Consider the following 18,834-nt stretch of genomic DNA (forward strand, 5'->3'; position numbering starts at 1 on the left):
TAGAAAGCAGTAAACGCTTTACCTTTCCATGCTTCCTGCTTAAGAACTATAAGATGCTTGGTCCTAAATGTTGTCATTGTTGCTGATCCAGTATCAAACAGAAGTGGCGAAATAACCAATTAAAGTTCTAGTTAAAGGCTTTAACAAAAATAAGTCTGTAAGTACCAGGATTCACCCTTTATAATTTCCTCGTATCAGGCAGGAGTGTAATTAAAAATAATTGCTGTGACGGCTTAGCAGTGTATTATGGTGAGAGTAAAGTTTTTTTTTTTTTTTTTTAGTTAAAAATTGATAGTGAAAGCAAGATTCCTACAAGTTTTGTTGCTGGGTTGTGGTTGCTGTTGTTTGTGCGTGGTCTTGTTTTGTTTTGTTCTTACCCATTCCAGCATCATCATACAGCGAGAGTGTACTTGGCTAGATGACAAATGAATTGGCATAAACATACGCAAATTTACACTTTTTCTCAGTATATAACTGTACCATATGAGTTTAGACAACGTTACGACCAACAGCAATGTGTAGAGATCGGACTACTACTTGAAATCAAGCATTATTTCTATATTTCTAATACAAACTACAGCAAAGTAAGCGAACAAAAATCTTGTTTTCCACAGTTATCATGTGCTAATTGTCCTCGGTTTAAATTGAAAATGAGACAGCCGCATATGTATCAAACACTCATCTGTGTAATTAAACGACAGAATATTATGATGTGGCTGTAAACGCATTTAGACGGACATATATAAATCAAACTGTCTTCAGAGAGCAGCATTGAGGAACAATAATCCTCATTGATTGCTAAACGATCAAAATTCCACTGGAACATGAAAAAAAAATTAAATTCTGCTGCTTACTGTCACTGATGTGTCCATGTTTTCCACATGGTCATCGTTTCAGTCGCAAATTTGCGACGGATTCTTTCCCTATTGATGATTTCAATAGTAGTGAATACAAGACGTATCAAACATACAGAACCAGATTGCTTTCTCTGTTTATCTATAGCGATGGTAGTATTTATCCTTGACATACTGTCACATACACAGTACATGCACACATAGACACAAGCAAACATTTAAGGCCTACATTAACACATATAAACGTTTCAGCAGAGTGCATGAGTGAGCCTTGAGCCGAGTTACAGACGTGGCTGCTACAGTGTAGTATACCGAGGATAAAATAATGTCCCACTTCCATTCATTCAAGTCTCATCTGACAATGCCTGAGATCGATCAAAGATTTCGAACAATCACCCCAAGAGAAAAAGTAAATTGATAAAAAGGCTTTAAAAATATGGATCGTATTTATACTGACAACTTACACGGGGAAATATACCTATGCAAGTGCATATGAAGAGTTTGTTCGCAAAAACCGATAAGTCCATTTTTGAAGATTTTGAAGTACGGTCTCTGTCATAAAGTACAAAATAATATCTTTTAAATGATATATTGGTCACTACATATAAAGGTACATTTTTGAAATTATGGTCAAAAGAAGTAAAAAATTTCTTAGTATTCTCCTTATTTTTTCTTGAGCTTTAATCGCAAATATCTCCATTTGGGAAATATGGACTTATCGGTTTTTGCGAACAAACTCTTCATATAATTTTGAACAGAATTCACAAGACTGAGTTCATCGTCCAAATTCTTAAGTATCCTTCAAAGTTCTATTCACTAACTTCTGATCATGATCACGATTTGCACAATAATTGTTTGTAGAACCGGTGATCTGACAGTGATCTCACTTCCATGTACATTGTCAATATTTGAGAGCAAGTCAATATAATTTTATTTACTCCAAATCAAGGTTCAGAGGTTTCTCAGTAACTGTTCGAAACGATAGATCTTTCCTGCCGTAGGCCTACATGATTCATATTAAAAGTCCTCTCTGACGTAACGCGTCACATGGCACCTACAGAGAAATTACATACAGCATTCTGTTCTTACCCTTCCATTATCATCATTATGGTCTGTCTGGTTTGTCTGAGCATGGTCTTAGTAGCCAACTTTAAGAACACGTTTAAATGTTATGCATACAATCAGAGTAAAGGTTGTTCCTGACAACAACAACAACAAATCTTTGTCGCATGGCGTCCAACGTCACAACTAATGGTGCAAACATCCTAAATAGGTAACGTACTTGTATTCAGTGAAAACAGGTGAACTGACCTTGCGCTGGATACACTGGAAAATGTGAATAAGTTAGTATTCATCAGTACACAAGCTTTATCATGACATTCATTCTGCACATTGCGCGACATTATGCATGCCTTCCTTCCTCCTTTATCTAGGCATCTAGCCATCCTACATTTTTCGTCCTCAACTTCGTAATTGTTATAAATGTAAAGGAAATCTGCCACCAATAACATATTCGTTAAAAACATTGAAACTTCGCTTACATTTCACAAACGTGCTTTAATAATCCGTGTTGATGATGTGCATCTGCAGAAAATCGCTTACAATAATATCTTGCCGACTCAAACTCTTTCATGACATTGGACTCTAAAATGACAGCAATATGGCGATGATCCGACTCAATCGGATTTCTGTCGGTTTCGCATTGTCTCCGCCATTTCACTCTACAAATATAGAAACTAAAATCTGACGTACTGATAGATGAAGTCTGCGAATCCTGGTGGGAGAATTTTGCCGTTGACTTTATAACAACTGACGGTCGTTGGCAAGTGCTGTGTGATGTTTTCCTATACCACGTGTAGTCTTGAGCATCCTAATTTTTCAGGAGATGCGTTCATGGTATCATGCGAACAATCCGTTTTTATTCGTGGATTGGACATCACTCAGAGAGGTGTGATCGACAGCCTCTTGTCCGGAGTATCGGCGTTGCCTTCGATCGTTTCGTCGTGACCTTTGCCCTCTTCGAGCGCCTCTTCCGCCTCGCATATATCTCCGCTCATGTCATCTCGGATGCATCTTTGTCCACTCGAGTTATTATTCATGGTTTTTAGTTGGATCTTAGAACAGCGCTCGCGACACCTGTGGAAGACAGTGAAAGACAAGGATTACGTTGTCGTATTTACCTATCACGTACTTACAATAAGACCGAGCAATAAGGGGGTTAAAAAGGCTGTATTTTTCCCGCAGAAACTCATAAAAGATATCAATTAACGATACTTGTTCAATGTCTGTGATTTCAAGACAAATGGTTTAGGATTACTTTGTCACCAACTCAAAAATATCAAGAGAATTGGCAGAGTATCCCGTGCTTATTCGATTCGTAAATATTTCGATTTCTTTTGCTGAAAGAACGTAAAACGTGTTCCCTATGATAGTGTGAGAGGTAAATACAAGCATTGAACTTTAGACTCCTAATTGCGTCGTTCATAAGTCTTCAATTTTTCTCTTTCAAGTCAATTCAAGTTTCTCTAAACAAATTACCTTAAAACTTTTGATCTCCACAGTTTACACGTCCCTCGATTGCAGGTGAAAGCGGTCAGGATATAGACTCCCTGCAAGCTGTTTAAGAGGATGAAGACGTACCACAGCGCTGTGATGGCCGCCCATGCAGCAATGTAAGCAAACAACCAGGTAAAGCCTAGCAGTAGAGCGATCTGTGGAAAAGAATAGTAAGGACCGATTAAAACACAAACGAAGGGTTAGTGTTCCATTGTCCTATAAAGTTCCTATTAAACTCTATATTGCAATTAGGCCACAGGACTCTGGCGAAGATGATACGTTTTATCGCTGTAAAGAAAGAAGTGAAAAAAAGTTTTTACTAAGACATCTGTTACAAAGCGTGTAAATCAAATCTAAATCTATTAAAAGTCTTGAAGAGGAAATTGCAACAATATAATCATAATTGTGGTCTGTGCTAATTTGGTAATTGTTCCTTTTGAGTAGACGCTCGTCAGCTACCTGGAGAGATACATTTGATCCGCTTCGTTAATGGTCTAGCGCCACCTACGATGCAGCCTTGGATCGTGCAAACCACCCATATTACCATTTTCCCTCCCCCAACAAGGTAGATGAGTGATGTACAGTTTCATAAGCAAAATATACATTCGAAAATCATTGCAGTCGCTATAAAATTTTAGTAAGCTATCTCTGTGTTCTGCAGCTTTAAATGTCACTTGCAGAAAAACCATGGTATGCAGAATATTGCATGCAGAGTAAAAAAGCCAGTGTCAGAGAATGTAGGCTATAAGCACTACAATTGCACGTCGCGTATAAACAGCAGGCTTTGTGTGAAAAAGAAAGAACACAGGAATCTTATCGTTATCTCAGTTGACACACACACACACACACACACACACACACACACACACACTTATTGTTACCTTAAAAGACACCATGGTGTCTCTCCTGTTTTTCCTCCTCCTTCGCATGTCTCCCTCCAACCCACTGTCTGGCGCCCTCCTCGACAGAAAGCCGCTCACGATGTTCGTGAACATGGCGACATTGACCAGCAGTGTCGCTCCAACAGGGACACCGAACGCCAGCAGGTTGGCCAGACCGCCTGTGATCCAGCAACTTGTGTGGGTACCGTACTGGAAGTCCGCGTTGCTTGCGAAGTCGACTATGACGCTGACGGCGACGACCACGAGTGGCGCTCCCCAGCCGTAGGCGCTGTACAGGAGAAATGTTTTCGAGATAAAAGGGGGCTTCCTCATGGAGCTCGCTCGCGAGCCGAGACTCTTGGAGAGATGGAAAGCCAGGACGTTGGTCCAGGAGAAGGCACTCAACCAGGAGTAATGGAGGATGATGGCGATCACCGTGCATGCGATATCGTTGTGCGTCTCGCCGACACCGAAGAGGAACAATCCCTGCCCGGTGAAGAGGGCAACGATGAGAGACATGACGGTCTTCCCAGGAAGGTTTCGCATGGAGGGGAAGACCAGGTACGTGACGAACGTGATCAACATGGCGATCAGAGACAGCCCTAGGCCGAAGCAACTAACGAGGATCTCGGCCGAAGAGAAGCTGAAGATTGGGATGCCAGCCTGTGAGACCGAGGCCGAGACATTGCCGAGGACGCCGTGACAGACTAGAACAGTCCCGTTGGCTGTGATCTCGTACTGATTGGCCTGTATGACGATTTCCGTAGGGAGGTACTTCAGCTGATCCTTGCCGTTGGTCATTGGGAGGACCATGAAGTCACTGTAAGGTGCGGCATCCACTGCACAAGGAACGTGGTCCAGGGCCAAGCGGTTGCACGCCATGACTCGTTGGTCAGACTCCAACTGATTGCCACTGACGGCAAACTTCGTAACGTAAATCAAATTCTGCAAGATTTTGGCCTGGTAGTTCACGTTGAGATTTGTAGTCACCATTGTCTGGTTTCCATTCGAATCGACAGAGCGACTGGAATTCATTGTGACGTCACGACATTTTCCAGCCCCTATGGCATCATGCTGCAATAACATACATCCTTGCTGAAAATCTATGAACTTTGTATCGCAGGGCATACTCTGCGACTCTAAATGTGACGCAAAGACGTCTATGAGACTAGAGAGGGACGCACGCACGCTGGGATGACTACTGTTCTGTGTAGTGATCGAGAAGTTTGCTTTTCTGTTTACGTTGTCCATGATACACGTCCCAGTGAGTTCGCTCACCCTGAGTAAGATGTTATTATTTCCAGAGTCTACCACACACGAGAGCCACCAATCAATCATATCCGAGCATTCGCTCGGTGTAAAGCCAAATTTGTTGACAATTTGGGCTTCAATACGCACATTTTTCTCCTCTTTCTGTGGCCCACACGACACCGGAATCGTTGAGGGTATCTTGATGCAATCTCCAAAGGGCGTCAAATAGCCTTTGGCACAGTTGATAACACGACACTTCTCAAGGAAGATGTCAAAGATTTGATCTTGGCTTGAGCAAGGCGGAAACCCTACCGATCGTTCGCCTTCATGGTTGATGACGTAATAATGTCCTTTCGCAAAATCCGCAACTATGCGCAGGGAGTAGAACCTTATGTCGGAGGGTAAGTAGCTCACCGTGTTGCACCTGACTTGCACTCCCAGGTTACACTGCGCACAATACTTGTTCCTGTAGTAGATTCCGTTGGTGACAATGACCGACTGGTAAAGGCCGCACAGCGTTCGAATTCCGTGATCAGGGAATGAGCTCGGACAATCGGAGACGAGATCTGGAAAACACCTGCGGAGAGGTTTGGCGTCGGCTGGTTCGGTGACGCTCACGTGACAGTGTTTAGCTGCCAGATGAAGTCCTTCTGATAGTTTCCTGTATCGTGGCAATGCGCCCCCAGGAGGTGGTTCCGTCCATACCTCCGTGCTATTAAACGATGCATTACAGTTGGTATATTCTACAGTCCAGGATGTTGTGTCTGAAAGTGGTACGCCGTTACACAGGGCGCAGAACATGTTCTTATAGGTTACTCCGTCCCGATCGAAAACTGGCGTATTGAGTAGTGTCTCCTCCCTCGCCTGCTCGCAGAGCTTTCGATGGTTCGCGGAGATATCTGACGTGCTCAGTTTAGGACAAGATGCTATCAGGAAATATCCATGTTTCATGATCTCTGCTCGTCCAGCGCTACCTATCAGCCACCGCCGGAGATCGCGGTAATTTTTCAAATACATACAACTGTATGGCGCCCTCTTGGTTGAGTTCCTCCCAGTTGGAGTCGACGTCCAGGGCTCGCCTGAGAATGGCACAGTGGCGCATTGAGATTGTTCCTTGCAACAGTCACGGAACTGATGACAGTCAGGGTCACAGTAACAGATAGGAGGGCGTCTGTTACTCGAAGTGCTTCCGGGGCAGTGCCCATTACAAGTTTGCTCCGGAGTGCAAGTCTCGGCAAGGCCGCCAGAAAAACCTGAAAAAGGAAAGAATGGAGAAAAGTTATTTACCAAATTTAGGTTATCCTGAAGTTGAAATAAGACAACTACTTTACCAAATACTTTACATCTTTCGCTTGTTAACCTGATATTTCAAAGAAAACAGCGACAAAGGAATGTTTCCTTTCTCGAAATTAACTTTCTCCTCCCCTCCGTTATTAAAAGAGATAGGGAGAGGGAGAAAAAACCAACCCACGGCACATGTCAATCCGACAAACTTTCATGGTATTACGCTTATCTCCCTCTCTAAATATCTTTCTGTGTCTCTGTTAAGCATACATGCTAAAAAGAAAAAAATAACCTACGTTTGTGTCTTGATTTTATCACTTATGAGTCACATGCAATATACAGCTCAATAGAAAACGATTCAGAATTGCAGCATAACAGTCTGATTTGAGATGTACTCTATTAATCTAACGATGATAACCTTTGGGGTATTATTGTTCTTGCCTTATGATGCACACAGAAACACACACTCATAAACACGTCTACTATGAATTCACGAACTACCGTTCATCAACTGTCCATAGTATATATTTCATTCATTCATCCTATTAGGGGAAGTAAAGGAGGTGCGCGTTTTTAGGAAAAAATATAACAAAACGGTCCATAGAGGAAATATACGGCTGAAAACGAGAATTCGCTCCATAGGGGAAATTTTGGATTCCCTTAAAGTTTTGACAAGGCTTTTCAATGCCTTATCAGTGATCTGGGGCCTAAGGACTACTCCATAGTAGGACAGAGATTCTTTGCGTAGTGTGTGTAGATTGAGGACTGTATACCATCAGTACAATTTTTAGGGGAGATTGTCAGTGATCAAAACAAATGTATAAATAAAAAGGGTATATATTGGATGTGCACAGAAAACGGATCATTAGGGGAATGTAGGTATACCTGCTTTTTCTCAACAACAACAACAAAGTTGTATTTTCTCATTACCATGCAGAATTTAATGGTAACAGATTCATTTTGTGCTCTTGTCAATTCAATGTTTCCTTGAGCCCATATTAACGCATAATTTTTCAAAAACGGCAATATTGGCATTTTTCTCAATATTATGCTTTTTATCAAAATCCCCCAAACTACCATTTATTCCACATTTCTCCTTATGGCTGGAAATAGCATGTTTTTTATATATATATATATATATATATATATATATATATATATATATATATATACACATATGTAAATCAAGAACTTATATTCGTTTTTCATCGCAAAAGTTCATCGGTAGAGTCTTAATCCAATCGGCACTTCTAAATGAAAATTCATACATGTTCAAGCCTTACGGCTTGCATAAGGAACATTGCTACCTCAATGAACGTTTTCGCCTGTAATAGCAACCGTTGCAAAGTTCTGTAACAGATGGTTATTCGACTTTAAGGTGACCAACGCCGCGCATGACAGGAAGATAATTAACGCAATTAGCAATCGATAACAAATACTATATCGGGGTGTTTCCTAATCCCAACAACTGTACATTTCGCACTCCGAAAATGGCGCTTCCTGCAAATCGCGCCTAGCTAAATCGAATCTACTCCCTCTTGCCAACATAATCATCCAACATAAACACGGGTATAGCCGCGGGAAATGTATTGTCTGACTTGCAGTGAATGAGACGAGTCTCAAAATGGAAAGGTAGCCCAAGGAAATGGGTCACGGGGAGGGTAGCCGAGGCATAACAGAGGAGAGAGGCGCGGGGTGGGGGTATCTTTACATTTAAAGAGCAAAGTTACGGATTGTTAACGGAGATCTCCGGCTGATTTTCAGACTTGTGCGTTTGAACATCTATGAATTTGTTTTACTGGGTACATGATTTTAGAATTTATAGTGTTTATAGGATGAGGAATATGAATGTTTTAAGAATTGATAACAAATCACCATGAACGAGGATGATGACATAGCAGCTTCACATAAAAAATAATGCATGATTACGTACTTATGGAAGCTGCAGAACAAAAGAAAAAAAGTCCGTATGCATAACTTACTCCACAGGAAAACTTGTTAAGAAAGTGATATTATAGTGGGATTACATCGCTACATTATTGGAATACGTGAGCCTCTATGTCATTATCCTTGCTCAGTGTACAGTAATATGTCTGAGAGTTTTCAGAATGGTTTGTCTGGTCAAGGTCCACAGTAAGTTCCACAAATCTATGCATTTACGTACTACATAGTGTAAAATCAAATAAATCGTCTGGATGAATTTTTAAAACTCTTGGCGCCTTGTTTTAGGTCGAAGAGGCAAGAATGTGAATTTTCTGAACTTGTAAAGACGGTTTTTCGTCATTAAGGAGGCGACGAGGGACGAATCTAACAATTGTTAAAGAATGGGCTGAATCAAATAAAGTAAACAACAGGAAAGATGGTCATAAATAAACAGGATATGAACCGAAGAATGAAAGAGAAAACACTCAATTTTCTTTCAACTTTTGTAAATGAAGATTTTGATAGAATGACAAAAAACATCCTTACAAAAAGAAAAAGAGTGAGAAAGTAGAAGACCGCTCACAATATTGCTCGTTTGAAACCAAGAGAAAAGGGAAGTTCCTCACACACTGTCGGCATGGTCGGGTGGAGAAACAATGACATATGACATCAACCACAAGCAAACAGAAAGTTATCATCACCGTTCTGGAAACCAGAGATTGGGAATTTTCTTCTGTACTCGTGACCTACAGTATATTTACTTCGTTGACCAGCACCCATCATGGACAACCAATGAAAGGACACCATGAGAGCGGACCTGATGTTGCAAAGGCGCATGGGCATCTTGCTTCACCTCCTCTGCATCCCTATTTCATGCTGCATCAGATCGGATGATACAGCCATATCGCTAAGCAATGTTCGGTCAGAGGAAATCGGAGGCAACAGCGTTATTGCTCAGATGGTGCTAGTTCGCCTACTACGTGGAGTCATCATTGCTCATGTCTTCACTATATATAATTATAGCGAGAATACAGAGACCAAAGCGTACCCCCAGCCAACCTAGTGCGGAAAAACACACATACGCCCTTACTTACACGTTAAGTGAGGAATATCTAGAGATGGGGGTTGGGGCGGAAAAACACAGACGTCAAAATAAGCAAAGTACACTACGCCCTCGCAACTGTCACACGTAATAGTGTTTCACACTGACATATAACACAACAGATGGATAGACAGGGTGACAGTGAGATGGGAAAAATACAATTAGAGAGTAGACCAGAGGTAGAGAAAGAAAACGAGAGAGATGGTACACCATGTAACGGAAAATATGGCAAGCATACGTCCTTAAACTATCGTGGGGTATAGCATCATAGACTAACATATAGCCAAGATGGAGATGTAAATAGAGAGAGAAAGAGATGAATGGGGGGGGGGGGGTGGGGGAGAAGATTCCATACAAGATAAGAGAAACACGAACCTAACTTGATGTAGCATACTCAAAATTATACAGTTGATAGGGGGTGAGTTCTTGACCATTATTAGAGGATGTCGGTTAAATTTGAACTGCCGAATAACGGTTTCCCTCTATTTCCGGATAAGAAATGTCCCAGACACAATGAAATCATGCGGACAGATCTGGTGAGTGATTTGGGCTGGATTTCGGCAAGATTAATAAGATTTTGTTGTTATTGTGGCTTTGACTGCAATCTGGAGTAATCATGATTATACATTTTACCTCTGTGTGTGTGTGTGTGTGTGTGTGTGTGTGCCACAAAGTACATATGCTCTCTTTGACAATCGTGCAAATTCCATTCACTTTGATCTCATGCAGTGTCGCGTATAATCAAGTTTGAAAATATATTGCCTAAATTGTATTTTGGTAAGAATATATTTTTCGAGGTGAAAAAAAAACAACGGGATATACAGATATGAGGGCTTATAGCCTTCAAGCTTGTTCATACTCTGCAAGCCTTTAATTCATATGAGTATTTACATGTATATGGATTCAACCAAATAACATCAGAAAGGAGTGGAATTCGGCCATCGTCATGAAAGAACACCATGAAAGTGACGAGATAAAGAGAAAAACTGGGGATTTTTTCTATCTCTCTGTTACATGCGTAAGTCTCAAACGGTTATTACTTGACACACTTTGAATTGCACCATAACTACTGTATATTAACGTGATTAAGACCACATGAATTGGTTTCTGCGCTTCTGTTTTTGTGTTAGTTGTTGTTCCTGATCGGGCTTATATGTTTCGTTAGGGGGAGTTGGTTTTCAATTTCACTAGGAATCGGTAGGAGATGGAAAAACTATTAAGTAGTGACGTATTCAAACTAAAACTTGACGTTATCCTAGCCTAGCTCCGTCCTGTATACTTCTTTTCACTTGAGTACAAGGCACTCCCTTCTCAGGGCTTTTTTGGCATCACTGGAAATTCACATTTCATCAAGAAAAAGACATTTTTAGCAGGAGGAAGGACACCTTTTCATCGCTCCAAAGGGCACCTGGATCAGAGAGTCTGCGAGGGGAACGGGCGACGAGCAGCCGACGGATCTGCCATCAAGCCTGCTACCTTACTGAGCTTGTGGATTACCGTGGGGACTACACCGCATTTCCTCATAGATCTCACTCGTAAGACTGTGATGCGATGTTATGGGCTGAGGATGTCATCCCGTTTACAGGCCATGCTGTCAATCACTGCGATCCGCTGGGGAGGGGGGGGGGGGGGCGATCCATCACTGAACTCCGGGATCGTCCTCCGAACCGTTATCTGACGTTCAAGATTCAAACAGCTCTGTATGGCACTCATGTCAATCAGCGGTCATGTTCACAGAGAGAGGATTAAAGTAAAGAATCGCCTTGATGTAAGACTATGACAAGCTTTTGCCGCAACAGACAGACCCTGGAGTATGGCTCTAGGCTACAGACAGACATCACGAGCATCTAAACCCACCTAACGAAGAGTAGTCACCATGGTTACGAACACAGATCCTTGTTTCAGATTGGGAAGGACAGAGTCGTCTACTGTGAAAGCATTACAATACTTTTGAAGTCTTTGATAGGTTCTTCTGCACACATAACCTGTTTGCCACACGGTCATAACCATTATATGATTTATCATGTTTATTTACATAAAGACATTTTTATGGTTGAGGGTTACGCAACACGATCACGTTCATGCCGCTTGCAGTTACAATTTCAGCGCGACAAATCATTGAATACTGGAAAGCAGGCCAAGATAAACACAACAAGAAATAGACAACTTGAACTTGAAATACAAGGAGCAGTGTAGCAGATATAAGTGACGGTTCGTTGTATTAGTGCAATTGTACCTCTCAAATTAATTTTGTCATAATCACAAGACCAGATTGGCAAACATCGCATTGTCCCTTAAAGATGTCAGTCATCCATGTTACAATACCAATTTAAAAGCAACACATTTCACTGCTCGTCTATGGTCTTCAAACTCGTCATCATGTCTTGCGCATCATTATCTGCTTTATTCGAGGTACCGTTACTGCCCTTATCTACAGGGGCCACAGGAGTGGAATGTACATCATCTTTTTTAACAGGTGTCTGTCTTTCGCCAGAAAGTTACATCCGTCATCCGGGGTTGCATGATGGAAGAAGTAGGGGGTCATATCATACGCACTCAGTGTTGAGTGCGCGCGCTCTTCTCAAACTATATCCTTGCGGCTGTCTTATATGATTACATGCTTCGAGTAAGATCACTGATAAAACATAGACAACCGCATCAGGCACTCAGTGTCATACACGCCGAATTTTGATTGGTCGATAGTCGAGAAACAATCGATTTTTTCAGCACAATGTCGAATATCACCGTGAAAAGTCTTCCGTATTGTTTCTTCATTTTTTTTCCCATTCTCTGAGCTCTCGAAGGAAGGTCAGCCGTTGCAAGAACGCCAGACAACTCTGCCGCTAAACGTTCAGCGGCGCGACAACTCCAGATTTTTCTCCCTCCCCCTAGGAAACAACAAATTAGCTTGGAGAGGGGGAAGAGGGAGGGGGAGGGGAATAGCTGTAAGAAAGGGTGTCGTCGGGTAAGCTAGTGGTCACAACACAGGAAAGTGGACACATGTGTGAACAGTAATAATAGCAAGAAAAATCAAGAAAAAGACACAAATATTTTGCCCGGCACACTTTTCATCTTTCTTGGATTAGCAGAGTAACAGCTGAAAAGTTGAACGTCAGGGGCGATTTCGATTTCTACCCACACGGTGTGGACATTATCTTACACGGGGGAAGCAATTTGTTTTATTTAATGGAGGAGTTCTCACAGCGAACTCCTCAATGATTCAATCAGATGGAGAACACGAGATACACGCGTAGTCTCACACTCCCACACATACATCCACTCACACATTCCTATTTATGTCCCAAACAAACTTATTTCGAACGAAATACAGCTAAAAAGAAATACTTATAGCTCTTCACCAAAGATTTTGCAGGTCATAAGTAGGCCTACTATAAAGAAGTCGTTCAAAGTGCAGTCTATGATAAAGATCAAATTACGTAGAATGTATACAAGTAAGCCCGACAGTTTTCAATTCTGCTTATTTGAACCTGGTATAGATAATGATCTGGCCTCCAAAATGTCCGATGGATGAGAGCAAAATACAATTACGAGATGCCCTGCTAGATGGACATTATAAAGATATTTTAAGGTATATCAATAACTAGATAATGGGTAATACACAAACAGACATGGTGCCCAACAGGATATAAATGTAGTATTACATGATTGTGTCTGCTTAGACTTGACATTTGTCAAATTTACCTCTGACGAAGATTCTGCTAGGATCAAAAGCTCAGGCACCTCAAGGCCTACTCGAACATACATTAAGGTTAAGATTAGGTTAAACATTTAGTGATCTAATGTCCACTGAATGACAAAGTACAACTTGCAGCTATATTCTAAAGTTTAAAAAAAAGAACGATACAATTAAAAACGGAAACAGGCTTTACCAGATGGTAAAGGACGTAATGATGATTTAAAATGAAATGTCTTTGATATTTTCACGGTATGATGCACCGTTAGCTCTGTGATCGTCTTCATCCCATTATAAGCCTATCTGAAGTCTGTGTCGACGTCTGAGTTTGTCAACTCCCCTTTGACCACGCCCTCTGCCTCCTATCTCTCCCGGGAGATCCTAGCATTACAAAAATAGTCTTTCCCCACAGACATTGAAAAGTATTTTCATATTTACAGAAACTGAGTACAGTACATGCAATGAATACCGAAAACATTATTTACTAATCAATGTGTCCCCGAAAGTTAACTACCATAAAGGAGTGACACTCTGGTCCGAGGCATACCCAATGACGATCTTAAGCATGCCTTTGATACCATCTAATCTCTCATACAATCCGACAAGTGAGATATCGATGTCTTTCGTAGAGGATCCCCACGATAATTCTCGCTCTCTGCATTGATAAAGTTGCTTAAAATGAATAACAGCATCTTTGAATAACGTCACTTGTTCATGACGGTAAGCCAAGCCGTACACCACTGAGACGAAGCACGAATGAATGAATACAATCTACAGAAATGTATTCTTGTAGCACTGAAATGAGACTAAAAAGCGATTTTCGGGAAGTGACGTTGATATCAGAGATATGTATACACGTCTTTCAGGTTGGCGCCAAATCCTACGCTCACTCTCTTTTGAATGTTGTACTCAACAGCAAAAACTTTCATGCTTGCTTATTCGTTTGGGTAATCCACCTGATGTAACTGACACATAACTTTTCAAAAGACCATTCATTTTCAGACTGTGCACATTTTAAGTTTGGGAAAATCTCTAAGACACGTTAAAAGACACACATTATCAAAATAGTCACATATGTCAAGTGTTCTAGCGTTATCATTACCAGTTGCCAAGGTACTAATTTTCCACACGTTGGTCGAGGCGTGACATTATTGGAGGTAAAACATTTTTTTCTCCAGGGATGTCTGCTCCAGGCAGGATTCGAACACATATCCTCTTGTTTAAGATTCCAGAACCACTACGGGGCATGGTGCCACCGTCCTCTGGACGCACCAAGTACGGTTTAATTCACACAAAACGTGCTTCACTTATTCCAGTTTTAACTGACTTGGACTTATAAAATATACTGCACTTACTGGAAGGGAGTAAGTGCTGGCCTTACATCTAGCTTTAATAATGTTGGGATGTCTTCCCACATCAAATTATTTGATAGGACATGCCACATTACATTCGACCCTTATATGAACTGCTAATCATCGAGTGATTTACCGACCTACACTTCAAATGCGATTCTTTGAAGTTTCATGACTAATTCTCGCTGAAGTCCAGGGAGATTGAAAGTCGGCTTACATTCATCATTGGGATCAGGAGGTCCCCATCACGAGCCTAAAAGCGAGGAAAGGAAATGGCAAGAGCTCACCAAACCTACACGAAATTATTTACGTGGGTTTTTGCGGAGTTATATGCATTTCTACACGAAATCATGAGGAATATTTAGCCTGCGCACGCAGTGCAAGGTAATTTAGAGCCAATTTGTACATGTAAGTATGATAATTGGGTAAAGTTTTAAACTCGATCAAAAAGTAAAGCGATAACAGTGCTTACTCCCATAGCTATGCGAATATCAGTGTACCTTATCCAATTCTATTCATGCCCTCTGGAACCTCGAAAAAAATTGCATATTTAAAAAAAAGACAAAAGAAAGAAAGAATCCATGCGAAAATGGATCACACTGGCAGGTATGAGGTGAAACAATATTATGAGCAGCCGACAGCTCAAGGGGAAGGCAACCGTTTGGCATGTAGTTTTCTGATGTGAACTACCACAACGTCAAAGATTCTGCTGCAGTCGGTACGTTAATAGATTATAATTTTCCAATACTTAATACTTAATACTTAATATTTTGTTTATCTGACCGTTGAAATAGTATATAACAATGTCATTACAATTTACAATGCTAACAAATGCAAATGTTGATGACAATGTTCGTACAATCATTGCATCAGTGTGGGCTGCTCCTAGGATACAGAAATAAATAACTTAATGGTAACAGTAGTCTTCTGATCGACCTTCCTCTCCATACCCAGTAAGATGAAAAAGTGTGATTTCATCAAAAATGCACTTGAATAGCTTCTTTTTATGTACAATATGATACTCTACACAAATTTCGGTCGCAGCACAAAACCACGTGACTGTGAATCTTAACAGACCTTCCATCGTATAGGCCTAAACGACAAAAAAAAAACCGCAGTAAGTGTTGGTATTCAAACACAGGAGTGAAATTTCGCTGCGACTTATCGAACACAGGATTATATGTAAGGAAATGGGAATATCCGTGGCTGTCTCCGCTGGGGTGAAGACACCAGCAGCTTCCTGGATCCGCGCTGTAGCCGAATGGGGTACCTACACAGATCTCACATAGCGTCACGTTAAACCATTTAAGATTATACCCTCGGCTTAAGGTTGCGAAATTCTGCTAAGGGTGGGATTTCACGGAGCACGCGAACGATTTGCGAAGGACGCGAATGACAAAATCCAACATTCGGAAAAGTTTTTCTCCGAATGTTTTCCGACAATGAAGCCGAAAACTATTCTTGCGCAATTTGTGCGAACTTTCCACGACGTATGTGCGAATGTCGTGTGTATCATTGCTAAAGTACAGCATGTTACGTACACGAAGAACACGCGACGGAAATGCGAACAACGAAAAATTTTCAATAATTATGGGAGAAAATGTACCCAAGGAGAGGTGGAAGCTGTCTTGAGTTGAATTTTTTTCTTTCCTCTATTTTTCCTTTCTTTTTCTCTCATTTCTCTATCGTGTGCTTGCCTACATTCTTTTTCTTAATACCTATCTCCACTATAGTAAGGAGCATTTGATTTTTTTTTCAGTTCCTCCGACACATAATCTCTATAGTTCAAATGAAATTTTACATAGTTAAGATAAATTCTAAGTGTATTCTGCGATTTTTTTTTTGTATATCAAACATTTCTTTATCTTTGCTAGTCTTTAATTTCTTTTGTTACTATAGTTGTTAATAATTCTTTGATGTTTAGATGTATTCTACAATTTTTATCTGCAGAAAACGTATAAGTCATACATCCGCCAAACGTGCGCTAAACGTTCGCGAGAATGTCTCAAAAGGTACGCGAACCGTTTGCGATTACGTCGTAAAATGATCGGAAAAACTTCGCAGATTTCACGTAACATACGCGAGACATTCTCCAAAGTTTCGGAGTCTGTTTGGGGTTTCACGAACATTTTGCGAACATCGCGCGTGTCTTGCGAAGGTCTTGCGCATATGACGAAGCTTTCAAGACAATTTCGAGAACAATTCACGAGGAAATCACGACCAAGTGTGCGGAAAAGGTTCGCAGAAAATTTCAAACTTTTTTGAAATTCTCGCCGAAGTAAAAACGACGTTTGCGAACAATTGACGACGCTTCCGAACCCTCACGTTCGTTTGGCGATCTTTTGCAGACTAAAATACGAATGCTGGATTTTGCCATTCGCGTCCTTCGCAAATCGTTCGCGTGCCCCGTGAAATCCCACCCTAATTCTGGAGGCTCCTGTACACACGAACCTTCGGACTAACGAACCTTCGGACTAATGAACCTTCGGACTAACGAACCTTCAGACTAATGAACCTTCGGACTAATGAACCATCGGAATAACGCCGCAACTGTTCGGATTAACGAACCTTAGGGTGGGATTTCACGGAGCACGCGAACGATTTGCGAATGACGCGAATGGCAAAATCCAGCATTCGCATTTTAGTCTGCAAAAGATCGCCAAACAAACGTGAGGGTTCGGAAGCGTTGTCAATTGTTCGCGAATGTCGTTTTTACTTCGGCGATAATTTCAAAAAAGTTTGAAATTTTTTGCGAACCTTTTCCGCACACTTAGTCGGGATTTGCTCGTGAATTGTTCTCGCGAACGTTTAGCGCACGTTTGGGGGATGTATGACCTATACGTTTTCTACAAATAAAAATCGTAGCATACACCTAAACATCAAACAATTATTAACAACTATAGTAACAAAAGAAATTAAAGACTAGCAAAGAGAAAGAAATGTTTGATATAAAAAATCGCAGAATACACTTGAAATTAATCTAAAGTATGTGAAATTTTATTTGAAGTATAGAGATTATGTGCTGGAGGAACTGCAAAAAAAAAATAAAAAAGATCAAATGCTTTACTGGTGGAGATACGTCCTAGGAGAAAAAATGTAGGCAAGCACACGATAGAGAAAAAATGTCTCTTTGTTTGGCCAAACTTGCCTGGCATGGTGTCACTTATATTTCGGGGGAATTTCTCGATTTATGGGCAGTGATGGTATTTCATAGCTTAGAAGTGCGATTCAAGTCGTAGGGCCTACTTATATTTAAGAGCTTTTCGTAAAACAGCTCCTGGGTGATCAAATAACAAACGCTGGTGGGGATTGATGCAGCTTGAGCAATGTGCTATATCCAAGTAGGAAAACGCTTTTGCGCTATGAAAAATGGGAGGGCACGACCTGACGAAGCTCGCTCGAGGAGAGCGGGAGGAGATGAGGGGTCAATCCGACCAAATATCGGGGGATGATATTTCAGGATGATTGGATTATCGGGGTCACAGCAATAGCACTGTGTATCACGGACACTTTTGAAACACGGTTGTATACTTGACACTGCGAATTGCTGCAAGATAGCCAATTAATGCTCTCACTCTAGTAATGGGAAGTTTTGTTCGCATCAGGACTTGTAAAAACCCGTATTCCTCTTGATGTTGGCTAGGGTGATCGGCAAAGCCAGAAACCAGGAAATTGCATTTAAAAAAGGAAAAGACATACATAATACTATATGTGTGTATGTGTGTGTGTGCGTGTGTGTGTTTGTGTCGTAATATATATATCCTATAGATATGTATATATGTATGTCCTATAGATATATAGATATATTCATATAATTTCATGCCAATCTACTGAAGATACGCCAGCTTCAGAAAGACTGGTGACATATGAGCTGATCATGAGTAATATAGGCCTACATTCAATAGGAAAGTTTGACAGCTGGAAATATATCATTACG

The 18,834-nt window shown here is 41.0% G+C and overlaps 1 protein-coding gene across 1 annotated transcript in view; it reads right to left on the reverse strand.

The window, feature by feature from the left end:
• Positions 1-2,794: 2,794 nt before the first annotated feature.
• The window catches only part of LOC139732490 (uncharacterized), a 57,213-nt gene continuing 41,173 nt past the window's right edge, over positions 2,795-18,834 (reverse strand). Inside the window, exons 2-4 of the mRNA XM_071643352.1 lie at positions 4,292-6,795; positions 3,393-3,565; positions 2,795-2,990 (exon numbers count right to left, since the gene is read on the reverse strand). Coding sequence (XP_071499453.1) covers positions 2,795-2,990; positions 3,393-3,565; positions 4,292-6,795 — 2,873 coding nt within the window. The remainder of the gene's footprint in view (positions 2,991-3,392; positions 3,566-4,291; positions 6,796-18,834) is intronic.

The sequence above is a fragment of the Diadema antillarum genome, unplaced genomic scaffold (genome assembly GCF_040938485.1).
Source record: "Diadema antillarum isolate AM-2024a unplaced genomic scaffold, OU_Dant_1.0 seq00000425_RagTag, whole genome shotgun sequence".
Lineage (NCBI taxonomy): Eukaryota > Metazoa > Echinodermata > Echinoidea > Diadematoida > Diadematidae > Diadema > Diadema antillarum.